At 32.4% G+C, this 15,033-nt stretch overlaps 1 protein-coding gene across 3 annotated transcripts in view; it reads left to right on the forward strand.

Moving 5' to 3' along the window:
• The window catches only part of EPHA3 (EPH receptor A3), a 365,092-nt gene that overhangs the window by 315,374 nt on the left and 34,685 nt on the right, over window positions 1–15,033 (forward strand). For all 3 annotated transcript variants that reach the window (XM_027102800.1, XM_027102802.1, XM_027102801.1), the window contains exons 12-13: window positions 5,685–5,746; window positions 7,828–8,037. In XM_027102800.1, coding sequence (XP_026958601.1) covers window positions 5,685–5,746; window positions 7,828–8,037 — 272 coding nt within the window. The remainder of the gene's footprint in view (window positions 1–5,684; window positions 5,747–7,827; window positions 8,038–15,033) is intronic.

Genomic DNA, 15,033 nt, shown 5'->3' on the forward strand with positions numbered 1-15,033 from the left:
CTTTAGATATAAATGGAATACTCAAATATGAATTATGGTCACCTGGCAAAGAAATCCATAAAACAACCCCTGAGACCAAAATGCAGGAAAAAAATGCATTAAGAAAAAAAAAGGACCTTTAAAAATCACAGGTATTATACATTAAATGTCTTATTCAAGTAGGAGTCTGTAACATTCTAATATGAATTACAGCTGCCTTATTCTTAGAGTGAAAGTTCTAAATTTCATATATCTCCTTGGTCAAATAAGCATGCAAGAGACTGCCAAATCTGACTATATAAATCCCAGTCATCTCATATAGTGCAAGCATAATAGAGTAGCAGACCTAGAATTAGATTTTGAACTCTTTTAGTGGCATATTTAAAAGCTCTAAGTCTGGCATCCTGTTACAGCTAGAGGAAATAGAAATGCCTTAGAATAAAGTTAATAAGTTGTATTTAATATATAAACAAGGCAATTTTGTCACCAAATAAATTATTTAATCCACTCCTATCATTTTATATGTTTCCTGAGAGTATATGACTGCTAAAACAATCTACCTGCAAAGTTCAGAAACACACACACGCACACCTAGAGATACAGAGCTTATAATTTAATGAACAAGTTGTATTTAAAGAAGAAAAGAAATCATATTGGTATCTGGATTAAGAATCAGAGGGTCAGAGTTCAAATTCTGATTCAGCTCTACTGGTTTGTGAGACATCTGACAAATCAAACCACTCCCAGAGACTTGTAACTTGTAACATGGAATTAGCAGTTCTACTTTATTACTTCCAGGTCCTTGTAAGATCAAATAAGATTCCATAAGAATATGTTCTTAGGTGAAATAGAACTATGCAATCTAAATGACCACTTCTGGTTGAATTTGAGAAGATTTTACCAGTTAATCTGAGAGTGTAGAAGAAAATTCTTGAAAACAATTCCTTTTTGGCTTAAAGATAATTTTTTATTATTGCTGTTAATTATGTGCTTTGAAACACTAAGTCTATTATAATGTATCATTTTCAAGTTAGAGAAAGCCCTTTATTCAATAATTATATTTTCATTTATTTGAATTAAGCCATAAACAATTTTAATGGTGTGGTTTTGAGCTTGATGGTCTTAAACAAGAGAAGGTGAGAGAGTCTCTGATCTTCAAAGTAGCAGAAAGCTGGGGGCACAGTCCTGCTCAGAACTTGGTACTAACATGTGTTATCAATTTTAGTTGAAGTTCAAAAAGATGGAACTTGTTTTTAGCAAATGTTTGATATTTCTGCCATCACACCATTAGTCAAAAGATGTTCAGACTCCATCCAAGAAGACTTTCCATTGGTCACTTTTCACCTAGTGCAATAGAAGGAATTATATAGGATGAGACTGATGTGCTTTTTGTTGTTATTTAGGGATGGATTATTTTCTACAAATTAAAAAATAATAATAATGCAACTTAACTGTAGCCTTGTACTGTTGAGGAAAGCATGGGCAGACCACTAAGAGGATTTCTAACACTGAAAACACTTCTGTATTGGTGTGAGTGTCCACTGCACACCAAAAGCTTAATCATTTGTTTGCATTGTCAGCACATATGATAAGGAGATATTACTGGAATAAGTTGTCATTCTTTAGTGACAATGCCAAATTATTTCTATTTCTTGTTTGCCTCTCTCTAAAGTTTTTCTTCAACACTTGTCTCAAGTCCATGTCATATTTTTTAATAGACAATACAAGGGAGAGTAGAAATATTGTTCCTGTCCTTTCCTTAAAAGTATTAATTTCATTTCAAATTAAGCATAAAGACATTTTACAATTTTAAAGTCAGCTTAATGTAAAATTTTCAGTGTGTTAAGATTAATAGAGTATGGCTGGTTAAGGAAGAGTTGGAGAAAGTACTTCTTAGCCTGATTTTGAAGAGAGAGACTATCCTTAGCTAGCCTGAAATAATAGACATGGTATGATCTATTCTAACTGGCACTCTGTTAGGAGCTGGATTTAGAACTACAGACAAACTAGAGTTGGTCCCTGCCCTGGTTAACTCATAGACCAGTGGATGTAATAGGGATCATTCTTAACATGAATTGTGTCCTGATTAAAATGGAATTTGGAAAAGGTTGTCCTGTATGTTTATATGATTTAATGTGAAACCTACAGAAAAATACTCTAATTCAGTTCATTACAATATTTCTATCAGTCAGTTAGTTACAGTACATGGAAATCTATAACCAAAACATTTTCTAGTTTCTAATCAAAAGTGATTCAAATCTTCTTTCCTGAGAATAGTAAGGCATATTTTGTCTATTTTCTTCAATTTTGCTTCTCCTGTTTATACTTTTTTGCTTCCACCCTGATTTGATTACATGATACTAATGATGAGTACTGGCTGCTAAGGTCAAAGATTTTGATTTTATAAATCCCACTCATGTTGGAGTGTGTATAAGTCTTAAAAACAGACAGACTTACTATGTCAGGCACAATTACTGTTAGTAGGAATTAATAGCATTTGCTTTGGAAATGAATTACATTTCAATAGTTTATAACATTTAAATCATTGATACATACATTTTATGTTTGAATGAAACTATTTTAATCTAAGACCAACATGTATTTGATAATTGCAATAAAATTTCTATATATAGCTATATATTTATCACATTATCCTGCTGTTTTTTTTTTTAAATAGACTATGTGATTAAGAAGGCGGTGAAATAGATAGTGTTGAACTTGGAATTCTTAGACATTTTGAATCACATTTGTTCTGTCAGCAAACAAAATGATTAGTAAATATCTCTGAGCCATTGGGGAAATGAACCGATTGTAAGAGACTGATGTGCTTCCTTTAACCCTTTGATTATGAAAGATCATGATTTTTTCTATAGTCATAACTCAATTTACGAACAAAAGCAAAATTCCACTGCACATTTTGTTATGCTGATTTTTGGTGGAGTTTCATTTCAGCCAAACAACAATAATTTCATTGATTTTAATATATATATACTCAGATGTATTTAAGGATCTCTGAGGGCAGTGAATGATATAGGTTCTTGAAGAAGCTGATAATGTCATTTCTAAATCAAAATACACATGAAAGAATGTGCAAACTTTGATAGAAATACATTGCATCATGTGCAGATGAGCTGGTATTTTATAAATAATTTCCAACTACATTTAATACATATTAGAACTAGTTCTAACCACTATTGCACTTTTCCTTTAACTCTGTTTATCATAATCAAAATCACAAGGAAAAGTAAGTGAAGATCCTGCTTTCCAAGGTAGAATATTTGATTCTGTTTACTTTTTGTCTGTACATTTGGGTTTGCTGAATCTTTGAACTTAATGCAAAGCACATTTTCAGACTTGCCCATCTTAACTGATGTGTTTACAAATACCTAAATTATAGAGCTAAATGCAGCCTGGTCTGATTTCTGAATGGTCATGGGGCTTTGGCTTAATTGACTGGTTTGATTTTTCAGCTACTTTTATTTCCCTTGCCAAACATTTTACCAGACATGCTAACAAGAAATGAAATGGTCATAAAGCTGAGAGCCAGAAGGAAAAGAGTGATAAGCAAAGGTCTGGGTAGTATACAAACACGGTAATTGGCCACTGTAATTGAGAGTTGACTGTGGGAAGCAATATATCTGTAACTACATTCAAGGGCTGCATTGAGTTTTGCGAGCATGTTATTCTTCTAAGAATTATATTAAGGAAGAAATATAGACACTTATAGTGATGTATGGAAAACATGCATGTGCAGGATTTCATTCATTTGATTGTTCATTCATTTCATTTCAGATTAGTTCTCTGGGATCAGTTCTTAGGTATTTGATTTGCCAGTTCAGGAGAAATAGAAGTTTCCAAAGAAATGTTGAATTTTCTCTTTTTTCCTGAATATTGTTAAATCAAAGCTTAATTAAAATTTTGAAAAAGCAAGTCTGGAGGCTCAAGGTTTTGACTAAAATGACTTTTCAGTCATTATCAGATTATTTTTTGAACGTGTGGAAAATTTTATTAACATTAAGTTTAAAAAGCTTTACACCAGTGTTACACCAAGGCATGTATAATGTTTGATATATTACCCAAAATATATAACTAAATCAGTGTCTCAGTTGACAACAAATTGCTGTGTCAATTTATTTTTACATATATGAAAATCTAAGAAATTTTACAGAATTTAAATAATTTCCTCACCTCTAAATAAATAAGACATACAACTTAGTATATATTCACGTATTAAGCATAGTAAACATCAATATAATCTTCACGGTACTAAGCCATAATTCACAACCAGTATGAATTAAGGAAAGGAAAGGAAAAACAAGGAGAAAGGAAAAACAAGGAAAGAAAGCTATTTTCTGGCATCAGAATGGCACACAAACCACGATGTAGAAGGAACACATGAAAAAAATCATGCTTGCTCTACAGTTCGATGTACATGGATGTTTGTTTAAAATCTATTACGTGCTCAAGGTTTTTCATGCTTAGTCAAGACTTAATGCAAGTCTTCTAGACTTGGGAGAGAAGGGAGGTTTTTTTTTTCTTTTTGTAAAATGATAGATTTATAGTTAAAACAATATCATAGCAACAATAAGGGAAGTGAATTATGCTGTGGTAATATGTGTAGGCTTTGAAATTGGAGTTACATTTTACTGTAATAATTTCTGAAAGTGCTACAGTCTTCAGAGTCATTCTTTCAATTTGGAATGATGTGTAGAATTGACATCCAACAATTGCCTCAGTTATTACCTATAGTTGAAGATTTATTTTATTTGTAGATCTATGTATCAGTATACTTAGCACCTTTGTGTCTTTGTGTCTAATGCTTTTTCCTATTTTAAATGTTTCCCTCAGTGTACATTTCCAAAAGTAACAGCATAATATATTCAGTTTGCAACTTCTGGCTTTATACTTATTAGCTGTGTGATGTTAATTACCCTCTATATATTTCAGTTTTTTTCATGTAAAAAGTGGAAATGATGATAATTAATGCTAGTATATGTAAAATAATTAAACCAGCACCTTGCACACACTAAGTACTGTACAAATACATTTAAATGCTTGTTAAAATGTTTAATGATGTTTAAGGCCCATATTTCCAAAATGGTTATTACAAGTTACTACCAAGAGCAATTTTAATTTTATTTTTCTTTTAAGCATAGCATGGATTTTATAATTTTTAATGTGTTAATTGAATACAGATTATAATTATTAGTCTTAATTGTTTTGTCTAATTCACATATAGGATCCATGAAGGTAGGGACTTTGATTTACTTGCTTCTGACTAACCAGCACAAGAGAAAACACCTAGCATATAGCTCTGCATATATCTGTAGAGAGTGTAAATGATTGTGGAATTCATGACTCTATCTTGGGCTTGAAGAAAGCAATATCTGATTTTGTAGTTCAGCTAAAATGCAATTAGAGTGAAGAAAAGGGCATATCTTGTGTTTAAGGAAAACCATACCAAAAACGCCAGTTTAGATATCATATAAGTTATAGGCCCTTTTCTGAAAACCAATCTTTCTCGATTTTTTTTTCCTATTGAAAGCTAGTTTTCTTTTTAATAGTAATTTGGCAAAATTTGGAGGACAGAGAAAAATTCATATTTTTAATGCATTAGGTGTATCAAAATGTATTATATGTGTTCATTGCATGATATTTGTTGAACTCTACTGATGATTATACATTTATTATTTACCTATACCTAGGTAAACCAGTTATGATTGTCACAGAATACATGGAGAATGGTTCCTTGGACAGTTTCTTACGTGTAAGTAGAAGATTGTATACACATTGGCATATCTCCACCTTATCTTTATCTATCTGCACACATATATAAATGTGGAATAAATTGCTGAAAATGATAGAGACAACCTCTAATATTATGATAAACAATTAGATAAAGTTTTAAGAAAACTGAATTTTTTGGGACTAAATAGCAAAAGGAAGACTGTAAAATTACATTTTTATCTTGTAACATCCAAATGTCAATGGTTTATATTTTTAAAATAAATTTGTGCAATTTTCTTCAGCCTTTTTATTCAGACAAGATTCACATTGGTTAAAACAAAAATTTAAAGATTCTAAAGTAAGACATAAATAACATTGATATAAGACAGAAATATTCATTTCTTTATTTAAAGCAACCTCCATCTACTGTAAGATAGAAGACCTTCTATCTCTCACATAGTACTGTCCACTCACAAACTAAGCATGTGCTATAATGCCTAAGTATTCTCAATCCAGAGATATCATTACTTATATATCATAATATATACATACATATATACATATATAACATATATTTACATATAAATTTCAGTTGTTTACATTTAGAAAATTTATGTTTTACTAATATCAACAAATGTTACATTCAAAGAAGTTCATTAGATTTACAGAGTACAAGACACTGTCAAAAAAAAAGACACTGTCAATCACCAGTCACTATAAACAAGGGATAAAAAAAACAAACACAGACCCTATCCTCAAGGTGCTTTCAGCATTATATAGATAGGGATAGATAGATAGATAGATAGATAAGATATATAGTATAATTCATAATCATGGAGGAAAATACTAATTTTTCTATGAATAAGAAATTATATTCTTTATTTTAATATTCATGAGCTGAATAAAGGTTTCAGTAACAATTATTTTCACAAACATATTTCAAAAATAAACATTTTGCAAGTCAGGTAGTTTAAAATATTATAATAAATATTCTTTTAAAATTATAATAAATTTTCCTCTAAAATTATTGTTTAGATATTGCTAGACATTAAATTTTATTTTTTTATATATCTATGTATGTATGCATGCATCTATCATCTATCTATCTATCATATAAACTGTATATTTCTATTTTTTTTTTTTTTTTTTTGCAGTGCGCGGGCCTCTCACTGCTGTGGCCTCTCCCGTTGCGGAGCACAGGCTCCGGACACGCAGGCTCAGCGGCCATGGCTCACGGGCCCAGCCGCTCCGCGGCATGTGGGATCCTCCCGGACCGGGGCACGAACCCGCGTCCCCTGCATCGGCAGGCGGACTCCCAACCACTGCGCCACCAGGGAAGCCCTATATTTCTATTTTAATCTGAGTAGATTGGAAACTTTTCTAAATCCAGGACTATTTGAATTTATCTCCTATTACTTTCAGTTTTATGACCTATAACTCAGGGTTGGGTAGAACAACAAGTATTCAGTAAATATTTTTGACTAATTTTGAACTATCTATTATGATAATTAAAGATTTAAAATCTACCATATTTGAAGCAATTAATAAAATATAGGAAAACAAGAAGAAAGAATAAGGATTCAAATCAAACCAATAAATACAAACCTAAAATAGCCACAGGATCCATTTTATTTTTTTGTTCGTGACCTTAAAGTTTCTGAGAAGGAGTTTGTCTCATCAAATGACCAGCAACGTTCTAGTTTTGAACCTGAAGTTAAAGAATATTAGGCCGGCTTTCCTGGGGGCGCAGTGGTTGCGAGTCCGCCTGCCGATGTTTGTGCCCTGGTCCGGGAGGATCCCGCGTGCCGCGGAGCGGCTGGGCCCGTGAGCCATGGTCGCTGACCCTGCGCGTCCGGAGCCTGTGCTCGGCGACGGGAGAGGCCACAGCAGTGAGAGGCCCGCGTACCGCAATAAAAAAAAAGAAAAAGAAAAAAAAAAAAAAGAATATTAGGCTACTTCTTGCTACTATACTATTTTGTTTTACTCTTGCATCTATTTACCTGGCTGGTGTACTTAAAACTAGAATGTATATACTCTACAATTAAGTATGTGAAATTTTAATCAAGACATATCTTAGGAAATGGAAACACACCTTAACTGTACATTTTAAATACTTCTCAGAAACACGATGCCCAGTTTACGGTTATCCAGCTGGTAGGGATGCTTCGAGGGATAGCATCTGGCATGAAGTATCTCTCAGACATGGGCTACGTTCACCGAGACCTTGCTGCTCGGAACATCTTGATCAACAGTAATTTGGTGTGTAAGGTTTCTGATTTTGGACTTTCACGTGTTCTAGAAGATGACCCAGAAGCTGCTTACACAACAAGAGTGAGTAACTCATTTTTTTTTCTTTTATCTTTGTTTAGCAGCTTGTATTATGTTGACTGACAAATAAATAGAAATCACATCCCAAAATGCTTTGTCAATTATATCTTCCCCTGTATGAAACTTATCCTTTAAAAGTAAAATATTGTTACTTATTCTGGAAAAATAGACGGTCACTGTCCATAAGGTGAGTAATGATATTAATTCTGAAATTCCATATGTTGGTTCAATGATTCTCCCAAAAAAGGTAGCAAGGTTCTAACATGTCTAAAGTCTTATTGACCTATCTTGTCATGGTTGAACCACTTTTAAGAAAAGATTGGATAAATTCTTAGTATCCCCATCCAACTAGGTATAATCTTAAACCATTTTAAAATTAATGCTTACATGAGTAACACGTTTACATTATAAAAATTATAAAACAAAGCAATAAAAAGGAGAAAAGTCATCCATAATTATGCCACCCACAGAACATTTGTAACTTTGTGAGTCATTCTTCCAGATTTTTTTCTGCATACCTCTATATACAGACATATGCATGAATAAATGATTAAAATTAGATTATCCTTAATGCAAGTTGTATACTTCATTTCCCTTCTTAGCAATATACCTCTTGAATATATTTCACTGTCAATAAATAATATTTGTTTTTACTTTTAGTTGTTTAATATATTCTATTTTCTAGTTGTATCATTTTTAAAACTGAATCCTAATTAGTGGGCAAATTATTATTATATCTATTTTTTCAAGATATTTTACAAATGTGTATATGATACATCTGCATTCATAGTTGTTTGAATCTGATGATTTCCCTATAATATATTCCTAAAAGTAGATTTTCTGTGTTAAAGAGTCTGTGTCTATGTTAAAAGCACATTTCAATACACTCCTAATAAAATTAGATATTATCATTATTTTTAATATTTACTTACTGTGAGGAATTTTATCTGTTAATTTGCATTCCTTTGATTCAAAATGCATTTGATTATTTCTTCTTATGTTTTTGGCAAATTTCTTTGACATATTATTATTTTAGAGAAATTATTTTATGGAAGAAATTTTTAAAAATAAAAATATGATAATCATGGCTAATGACACTACTCAGAAATAACCAGTTTTAACATTTTAATTTTATCTTTTCATAATATTTTTCTATGCATTTTCATGTAAAAAATATTTTCAGTTCTGCATATAGTGACAAAAAAGATCATAATATGTATACTGATATAAAAAATGATTTCCACTTAATAAATCCAGTATTTTCTTTATATATAAATTCAGTGTCATTTTGTAATCTGCCCTTTTTAACATGAAATATAAAATATAGAATTTTCTGGATGATGAAATTTTTTTATAGTATTATTAAATAATGTATAGTACTCCATTTTATTCATGTACATTATTTAGCCAATGTACTATTAATTGGGTAGAATTCTAATGTTTTGCTATTATTAGCAATACTTTGATGTACATCTTGATATATAATTCATGCCTTTCTATCATTACCTCTTCAGGATAAATTTCTAGAAAATTGGTGAGTCAAAATATGGACAAATATGTGAAGATTTTGGTACATGAATTGCTTAATTGTTTTACATATAGTTTGTTATCACTTTTCATTTTTAGTGGCAATATATAAATGAGGCCATTTCATTATACTCTCACTAGCCAAGAGAATGAGCAGTTTTTAAAAAAGACAGTCAGCTTCTGCTGCTTCCTTCTTGTTTAATTCTAAGAGTTTATTCCTGATTAAACAAACAAACAAAGAAGCAAACAAAAATTCTCATTCTTTTCAGAAGTCATCAACCTCAGTAACTCTATTAACAGCCCCTAAGGTTGTCACATGGCAACTATATCTCACTCTGAGAAAGAGCTCGATATGCAAGACTGAGTTTCATCTACAAGTAAAGCCACAGTGATAGAAACACAAAAAGAAGCTCTGTGTCTCAGATATATCCCTAGCCGTGTTGATTTAGAAGTTGGAACTCTCGTAATGGCTTTTACCCTTGTTTGCATTTCCCGTTTTCAGGTATACTCTCTAGCAGATTACCTTTGTTCATGAATCTAAGTATTTTTAGAAACTGTGTTCTGCATAAAAATGTTGCTGTTCTGGGCTTCCCTGGTGGCGCAGTGGTTGAGAGTCCGCCTGCCGATGCAGGGGACACGGGTTCGTGCCCCGGTCCAGTGTTGCTCCGCAACTGGAGAGGCCACAACAGTGAGAGGCCCGCGTACCGCAAAAAAACCCAAAAAAACAGCAAAAGATGTTGCTGTTCTTAGGAACGCAGTTCATTAGATTAAGAGCAAGAGAAATTTAAGAAAATTGTATACCTTGCAGCTAGTTGAATTAAGTTTAGAACAGTGACTATTCCTACACAGCTCTGAAAACTTGATAAAATTACAAAACGTGGGTATCTTGATAGTGCTTTTTGTGCTCCTTCTCTGATCACCAGAAAAATTAGTCAGCCACCATTCTGCAGCAAAACATTGTTATGACTAAATTATTACTCCAGGGGACAACATACACAACAGATGATAATATATAATATTTGTTGTCTGGAAGAGAATGTTTTTTATTCTACTCACTGCTACTCTGCATTCTAAAGATATTCTTCATAACCCTCTGCTACTATTTGAGCTATTAACACACTCCATGAAAAGTATTCTTGCTAGCATTATCCCTGTTACAAAAATCACCGTATTCAAGAAATATTTCCAGTTCTAATGGAAAGTATTTGGGGAAAAAGGCCTTTATCTGAGATATTCTATTTTTCGGTAATTCATTCAGGTTCTAATCTCTCTGTTCTTTAAATGAGCACATCCTTGTTCTCAATACTAGTCTTAATTTCTAGTGTTGGGGAGAAAGAATTTTCCTCTACCCTTCAAAGCTTCTTTTAGCTGATGTAATAATCAAATCAACATGAGACATTAACAGGAGAAAAGCAAATTTAATTTCGTATGCATGGAATCTCACATATATGAGAGGGTCAAAGACAGAAAGGTAAAATGAGGTATATATGCCATCTTGAGCTAAGGAGTGGGAAAGAAGGCCTGAGGCTTCAAAGGGGAGGAAAGTAATTCACAAGTTGATAAGAAGAGTAGATATTGGGTAATTAGATGTTTGCCCTGCCATACAGATGGGCCACTCAGATGAAATTTATCTCTGGTAATCTCATTCTGGGAAAGGACCCTCCCTTGACAATTTAAATTCTTCTAGGTAGTTAAGGGAGAGGCAGAAGCTTCTCTTGAAGGAGCAGGGTCCTGACTGCCTTTGGCTCAAAAAAATTCATATGCCAAAGTGGCACGTTTTGGGGAGGTTACTTCTGAACTCTTGCACTAGGATACTCCAAGAAACAATTTCTCTTGGAGAAACTTGAAAGATTCATTCAAACCTACATCATCTGCTCTCTGGAGACTGTATACGGTTAACTTTCGGAGCTTCATTTATACTGATTGTTACTTTGTCAGGACCAAGGGGTCCACAAGATTATTTCAACCTTAGTAGAATGACGTTGATGTGTCAAAATTCCTCTTTAGCCTTTGTGAAGTAAAAGTGCAATAGGATCTTTGCATTTATGCTTCATTCCCAGAAGATTCTTAAAAGCCACACTAACCAAACGGGCTCATTCACTACCAATAAATAGCTGATTAGAGTTCTTCAGTGTTCATCCTTGTATTTTCTTGGAACTCCTCAAAATATCTGTGGGAGTCCTGACTTCCCTCTGAGAAGCTGTAATTTGCATCTGCATTTCTAGAATAATTTAGACATCTTTGATTTAATTTTCCATAATAAGCCTTGTTTGGTACAATAATTTTATAATTTACCCTAAAATATGAGGCATGGTCATACAGTAATAGATCTATTTTGTTTTTTAAACAAAGACACTGAAACAATGAAATGAGTGTTGTCATACTAAGCTGTCTTTTTGGGAATGTGTACTTACTGCAGGAACACTGCTATTGTCCAAAATGTTTGGGGAATTCCTCTTTCGAAATTATCTTTAAAACTAGATTGTAAATGGTACTATCACTCAAAATTGTTTAGGCATATAGTATTTTGGGAAGCAGGCTTGACTAAGATAAAATCTGTGGTTTCAATAAGCTTATAGTTAATAAATAAGGAAAATAGTACATTGTTGTAAAGTCTGGGTTTTTTTCTAACCAAAAACAGGATTATTCAGCTTAGACATGGGCCTTATTTATTTGAATTAGCATGCTATGATTATGTTTATTTCACAAAAACAAGTTCACCATTTAAAATAGCGTGCCAAGGCATTCTTTTTGGATAGACACATTCTTGTTAATCTGCTTTACCAGTCATGTTACTTTAATCACACTTAACACATTTCAGAAATCAGCATTCAGTGCCTCAATTCATTATACTTTTCCGATTGCTCCTCTGAAAGTTATTGCCTTTAGATAGAGGGTAATTGCACTAAGAAATCATGAGAGACATTTGATTCAATGCCACTGAATGAATGTAGGGTGTCTGCTGTTCTCATTTTTAAAACACCTCTGTGGTTGACAGGCAGGGTAGAAGAGTGAAATAGAAATTATATCCACTAATTCTGTATTTAAAGATTCTTAAACTGGAGGGGACATCTGAGGAGTTGAGAAAACCCTTAGCCTTACAACTTAAAACAATGTATCAGACATTTTCTCCTGCTGCTTTTGATACTGTCTTAAGTGTACTCTGAGTTTTCCTTCCTTATATCCTCAATAGTATGCCTGAAAGGAAAGAGTCAGCTGAGATAATAATAAACACTTTTTTGTGTTTTCCATAAAAATATTAGATAGGAAATTGGAATTTTTTTTCAATACACACTTTTAGTTATTTCTCTTGATTTCTCAGTACTGAGTTATACGGAAATTCCAAACACTGACACTTTTTATTACAATATTATTATGCATCCTGTAACCTTTAGAAAATTCGACTGTACATTCATGACATGATGAGAATGAGAAAGGTGTAAAGTTTTAGTATTACTATGAAAATAGTTCAATCTTGCAGACCCCCTGAAATGCTCTTGAGGACACCAAGAAATGCTTGGATAACACTTTGAAAACCACTATTATAGATACTTTATGAGGAAAATAACACCTTAAAAACTAAATAAATATTTGAGTAGTTATTAAATGATATAAAATCTGACTTATGATATAGTATTATGTGATATAACATGTTTTGAAGAAAGGTCTTGAAAGCATACCTGCGACTACATACCTAAGGTTGCAAACCATCATAAAAGGCCCTGGATTTTACTTGGGATGGATATGATTGGAGCATTTAGCTCTGCAAATTTAAAACATCAGAGAATTTTTGTTGTTGAGAAAAACAAACAAAAAAATGGATTACCTCTCTTTAGTTATACATCATGTGAATATCAGAGTATAATTATGGCATGTTTCCCATTTTTTTGGACTGAACTACTGATTTGCTCTATTTTATACTACCAGAAGCATGGTATTATTGGTGAGAACTGTTTTCTACTGAATAATTTTTCAATCTTTTTCTTATGAAATTTCACTTTTAATAAGTTAGCATTTTTATGTGTGTATGAATACATACATTATGTTTGTATGTTAAAATAGATGGAATCCAAAATTCCAAGATGATAGTGGTCAATTTGCTGTTTTAAACAGGATCAAGTTAAAGAAAATATAGACTTTTACCTAATTTATATGCTGTGTCATGTAAAGTCAATCCTGTTCTCAAGTCCCCAGATTCATTTTAGGGGTATAATTACCACATAAACTGATCTGGGAAATTTAAGAAAACCAAATGATGTGTTCTTGGTTACATTCTTCATTATTAGTATTTTTCTTTTTATTTCTATTATGGAGATGCATACTGAGTAATTGCCAAGTGGATTTTTATATTGAATGAAAAAAGTTCTGTCTTGTGTCACATTGCCCTATGGCCAATTAAAACCTATTTAATTTTTAGAAGATAAAACCAAATGAAAAGTTATTACAGGCATTATGTGTTAAGTAATAGGAAAAAGAAATCTTATTTTACATAATAACTTATTCTATTTTTTTTCTCTGTGAGTCTGCCAAGTTGATGCCAGAAATATTCTACTACTGCTTTGTCTTGTCTAATTTCATTTGCAAGACAAGAAAAATAAAGGGGCTAAAGCAAGTGATTAAAAGCTAAGTGGCTGAATACTCTGTTTCAGGATAACTCCACTTGAAGAATATGAATATTAGAAAGCATGAGCCTTAGTTCTGTAGAATTCTCAAGGACTAAAAACTATGCATACCAAAAACTTGTGTGATATGAAAAGAGAATAATAGTATTTTGATAAGTAGTATATGTCATATGTAATTTACACATGAATGAAAAAAAGCAATAAGTAAATATCTAATCAGTGGCCTTCATATAGTAATGTATTTTAAGCTTGGACACAAAATAAATAATGTCAACATTTTCTAGTCTCTTAGGATCAGTACATAGCTTCTGTCTTATGTAGCTTCACAAAGTAAAGCTATATATCCCCAAATCAGAAAACTCTAGAAGATTTTATAATCTCAGTTAATGGTGCCTCAAAGTTTAATGAGGGATCAAATACTTTCTAGCCACCCATTTCAGAGAGATGGATAGCACGAACATTTCAACATGTGAAAATAATCCATCCAGATTTATGTGGAGAAAAATCACAACTATAATTTTGGAGTGATACACACGAGTGAGGAGGTTCTATGTAAATATATTACACACAATCTCTAGCAGGAACAGTTTTCTCTGCAGTGCATCATTCATTCATTCATTCATTCATTCAACAAATATTTGAGTGCCTACAATATACTAGGCACTGTTCTAAGACCTGAGGACCCAGAGGTAAAAACAAAGCCCTGACTCCGTGAGCTTACATTCTAGTGTGGTATTTCACATAATAAACAGGTGAAGATATAGCAAGGCAGAGACATAAGATGAGGAATGTGGACAGTATGAGGGAGATGCTACTGTAGATAGGACGATCAGAGAGAGTTTCTCTAATA

This window comes from Aethalodelphis obliquidens, unplaced genomic scaffold, assembly GCF_003676395.1.
Source record: "Aethalodelphis obliquidens isolate GAN/ISIS:26980383/991018 unplaced genomic scaffold, ASM367639v1 scaffold1, whole genome shotgun sequence".
Classification (NCBI taxonomy): domain Eukaryota; kingdom Metazoa; phylum Chordata; class Mammalia; order Artiodactyla; family Delphinidae; genus Aethalodelphis; species Aethalodelphis obliquidens.